The 5,000-nt window shown below is 36.0% G+C and overlaps 1 protein-coding gene across 5 annotated transcripts in view; it reads left to right on the forward strand.

Moving 5' to 3' along the window:
- Rme-8 (receptor mediated endocytosis 8) overlaps positions 1-5,000 on the forward strand; it is a 69,100-nt gene that overhangs the window by 10,559 nt on the left and 53,541 nt on the right. For all 5 annotated transcript variants that reach the window (XM_027350917.2, XM_070137853.1, XM_070137854.1 and 2 more), the window contains exons 6-7: positions 4,535-4,698; positions 4,954-5,000. The exon at positions 4,954-5,000 is cut by the window's right edge and continues 205 nt beyond it. In XM_027350917.2, the coding sequence (XP_027206718.2) occupies positions 4,535-4,698; positions 4,954-5,000 (211 nt within the window). The remainder of the gene's footprint in view (positions 1-4,534; positions 4,699-4,953) is intronic.

Here is a 5,000-nt window from a genome sequence, read left to right on the forward strand (position 1 = left end):
GTTTTCCTCACCAAGCAACCATGTTTGAGACTAAAGGTTTTTGAAGAAAGCGTGAAGTTTTGCCAGCCCATTCACTACTCACCTGCAAGCCAAACTTCACATTGTAAATCATTACAAACCACTTATATTATACTTAGATCCAGTATAAAGCACAGCAGCATTGTGACAGGGGTGATAAGAGCAATACTACTAGTATAAAAGAAACATTACAAATGTAATAAGGGAAAAACTATAGCAGTGATAAGTAAAATGCTACAACATTGATAAGAGAAACGCTACATTATTGTTTTGCTGTTTCTTTTGAGTAGTTTGTTTGCTTGTTTTTACATTTCTTTCAAATTTCATGGGGCTACAATATGTTAGATGTTAATATTAAACTAAGTTAAATGGAGACTGAAAAACACTTGTCTCTAGCCATGGATAAGCAAAGCTACATCCCAGGTGTTAGCGAAATGGTGCACTAAATATTTTAAAGGGGAGGTCACAATGAATTTTCAACAAATACTTTAACCCATTTATGATGGGTATCCCACATATGAGACACCCAGAAAAAAATATTGCCGGGCATCCCGCCGGTGTGACGCTGTATCAGGGCTCATGCTCTGATTCAGCAGCGGGCTGATTTTGTAGCTTTAAAATAGACTGGCGTTAGTGGGTTAAAAGAAACTCGAAAATTTGGGGAAAAAAAATCTTTGGCAATCCAGTGATGCAATATTTTTGGTAAATACATAAAAATAAAGGAGTTATGACTAAAAATGTGAGCCCCCGCCTCCAGCTCTAATGTTTACTTTGTTGCATCCGAGTAGATATACTTGAAAATGTTCCCCCCCCCCCCCCCCCCAATATATTTCGGTATTCTCTCTTAGTTCACTGGCAACTCTGCATCTGAATCAGCTGACAGCCACGAGAGAAACAGAGTGAGAGGCTGCACTGCCTCGGCGTGACACCATTCCAAGGTCACACCTCATCACACACTAAGAGGACACTGCTAATGATAGACGTTATTTGTGTAACTGATAAACATAATATGATGAGAAATACATCTCAATCACAGCTGCAGCAGTTGTTTATTCGTATGAAATGCCTCACAAGGTGATGACATGCAGTACTTCTACAATCATCTGCAGTTATTGCCATTAGTACCTTGCAAAATTGGGGGACCAGGCACCAGCTACACTTCAGAATACTACGTGAATGCCATGGAATGCATCAATATTGACGTAGAGATCAGATTAGAAAAAAAGAAAAAAATATCGAAGAAGAAGAAAGAAAGAAGGAAAATGGAGGAAGAAGTATCCTCAACTTCAAAGCCTGAGATCTCAAAACTACACCTTTGTCCACATTTTTTTATGTCACTCTGTAACTATTTGGGGGATTCTAATGGGGTTTGGATCATTTGAAAGCTGAATAAATTTGCGATTTTCTTGATGATTTGATTTTCATTTCAAGTGATAAAAGTTCATATATCATCATTTATATTTTTAACAATTATTTTATTTTTCTAGACTACATTAAGAGGAAATTTCAAAATCGAATCATGTTAAGTATAGGTATTGCTATAGAATATGTGGTATAATTTTTATCAAGTTTGGTCAATGGATAAGTGAGATTTATCGTTTTTAAAGATTTTCCTTTTTTTTTAATAACTTCATTGTTTATTATCCAAATGATATGGAACTCGGTGGTGTAAATTGTAGTATATGTATCTGTAACATATTAAAAATTTTTGAAAATATGATCATAATTAACAAACTTCATTCTCGGCCCCCTTAAGGTTATTGAAAATAGCTGTTCATATGGTTTTGGTAAGGGTGTTGTGCATGTATGCATGCATGTGTGTGTGTGTGTGTGGGGGGGGGGGGGGGGGAATTTTAAGTTACCAGGGGTTGTTGTTACTGGACATGTATGATAGTGGATCTGACTGATCTTTGGTGAACTCTAGTTGATCATGGATAAAATGACCATTATTTAAGCACATGCTACACTATTAAGTTTTTTTATTACCCACCAACCTCCTTGTTCAACTGATAGTATGTTGTCTCCCTGGAATTCATGTAAATGGAACTAAATAGCAGACCAGCTACAAGCAAAGAGGAGGAGTGACTGTTTTTTCTCATCTCTCTTTGGACAGCAATAATTCTGATAACAGACAGAGGAGGATGGTCTTATGGACCAGAAAGGTAGAATTGAAATATAATTAAACATAGAATTAAAATGCGTGAAACACAATAGACTATTTAATTCTCCCACTCCCACTGTGAGTCATGACGTGTATACACGTCATTGGATGTTATGTCATGATGGCTATAGCAATAACCGTTACTTAGAAGTTCATCTACTACCATCAACTATGATCGTGATGTATGTTTTCATAATTATTATTAAACAGTGAATAAGTAAATGCTAGTCAGTCTATGTATACACATGGGCAAAATGGTAGATATTGAAGCTCTTAGATAAAAAAGTTTCTGGTATGATTTGGGTACACAGTGGTGGGGTTTGTGGCTTGATGATAGCAGAGTTTTAGTGGTTATAGGGCCTGGCAGAATTAGGTTATTGTAATAGCCACTTTAGTTGTAAATATGTTACCTGCCTCCTCTCACCCAAATATCTTGTGCTGCTTTGGCAGGGGATCTCTGGGAAGGACTCCACAAGAGGGGTGAGATTATGATATTGTCCTGCATGGTTAATGTGTTAAAAAAGAACCAGACACTTTATAACTTAGAACTAGTTGTTTTTGGAAGCTGTCATATGTAGTAATCAGAGTGGATGTTCAATCTGATGTTTTCCATAGCACAATATAGATTATTTCTTCCTAAAAGAGTAAAGGGAATGTATGTTATAAATTAGCAATTCTATTTTCCAGGTTATTAGCTTTCATAACATCAGTACAACAAGCACCAGGTTATTAGTTTTCATAACATCAGTACAACAAGCACTCATACATGCAGCTTACAAATAATGATCTTTGTTTTTGCCAAACTATGATTTCCACCCTGCCATTTGCATAAAACACATTCCTGAAATGGTTCATATTATAATGCATTGAAGACTTTTTCGGATCATATTTAAAAGCTTATAAACCTATTCCAATCATATTTACATAATTTGCAAGCTATTTTTCAATTACAAGAGGAAGGAAATTTTTGAAGAATGGTGTGGAGTTTATAGAGATCTGGTATGAAATCCTATTCAGAAAATCATTTGACATACAATGCATAAGGCATTCAGACACCAGGAAAGACAAAATGCATTCATGCCATATAGTATATATCCATGACAAGATGTACAGGGCCTATATGCTGGGTAACAAGTATCTATTCCATATATAGTAATACCTGCTCTGTGATGTGAGATATAGATATTTATTAATTGGTTTGTCCATGACTTCAGTGTCTGAGATGAGGCTGAAAGCTTACAAGGATGTGGGCTATTTACCATTTACATCCTGGCTTAATCCTCACACTACCAAAGTAGGCTTATATTCACTCTTTAGCCCTTTTTTATTGAAGGGTCATGTATGTCATAGCTAATACTGTATATAGACAGGGAGACACATTTCCCAAGCTGCTCATTTTTCAATTGAACATGTGACTGCTCATAGCACTCAGTGTAGATCAGTGTGGCATGGGTAAAAGCCACAGTAAAAAGGTTAAGGGAAAAATCCACCGATGTGTTGCCTCAAGTTCCAGTCATTCACATATCACCCTCTAGAAAGATAAAACTGCAAATGGCCCTGCAGAACTCATGTCAGAGATTGAAAATTCACTCATGAGACCTCTCAGACAGAGAAAGTACCTATGCCAGCATTTACACCAAGGGAACAGACAGTTGTACAATAGAGAGCTATAACCAAGAAAGATACATGGACACTAGCAAGTTATATTCAGAATCTGGTAATATAAATACACAGTAGATATGCCTTTCAGTAAATAGATGTTATAACAATGATACTGGCAGTTCATTGTGGAATAACATATGGAAATGATAAGATGACATAGATAGAGAAAACAACTTGGAGTCATCATTTGTGTAGAAAAAGACTGTGTTCTACCCTGACAAGTGATAAAGGAAGTAAGAACAAGGTAGTGGATCCAGAGCTTATTTATCAGGAGTTAAACCAAAAGGCAAAATAGAGGAGGTTGGAGATTGCTACCAGATGGCATTGGCATATGGTGATGTGAGTCACCAACTCACTTCATTCATGTGCCAAAAAGTTAAGTTAAGTTCTTGCCCCAAGTCTGGGCATCAAGATAGACTTGACACCTTGTGTTACTTCAGGTGCACAAACCAGTGCCATGCAATGCATCCTCATGCTTCACTCATCCAAAATATCGGCTTCCCATTTTATGCTGAGACAAAGGATGTATGGTTTGATAGTATTTAGATATGGTCCTAGAAAAGAAAAGAAAAAGGCTTCATAAAATATGTATATTTGTAATTCCAGCTACATGGCTTACATACATTGATATTTTCCATCTTTATTGGTTGTACATATAATCCAACATAGTAATAGTAAGTAATTTTTTTGCAGTGTGGAGGATTTGGTAGGTTACACATCTTCTCAACAGACCGTCGAGATGAAATTCTAAAGAAAGTTGAAGATAATGCAAAGAAATATATTGGTATTAGTATAAATGCCAAGAAAGTGTGTATCACTTTACAGCAGGCACAAGAGCTCAGAGTTGGTAAATACAGGTAAGAATCATTATTGTGATGCAACTCCAAAGAAATTTCATAAATGGTAGTATTCACTATAAACTCAGTGCAATGGTTTAAAAGAAAGTGGGATAAAGAGTTCCTAAGCCTATTGTATCCGATTTTGAATAATTCTTTTTAAACATGTGCTGGAATGATTCATAATCTGCCACTTGTAATTTTAATCCTTATTTCTATAACTATTATTTGTATTGTCACTATTTCAAATTTCATTAATGCACTTTCTTTTTCTAGTGGGGACGAACACATCACATCTCTCTGTGAATTCACAGTCCATAAAG

Source organism: Penaeus vannamei, chromosome 23, assembly GCF_042767895.1.
Source record: "Penaeus vannamei isolate JL-2024 chromosome 23, ASM4276789v1, whole genome shotgun sequence".
Taxonomy (NCBI): domain Eukaryota; kingdom Metazoa; phylum Arthropoda; class Malacostraca; order Decapoda; family Penaeidae; genus Penaeus; species Penaeus vannamei.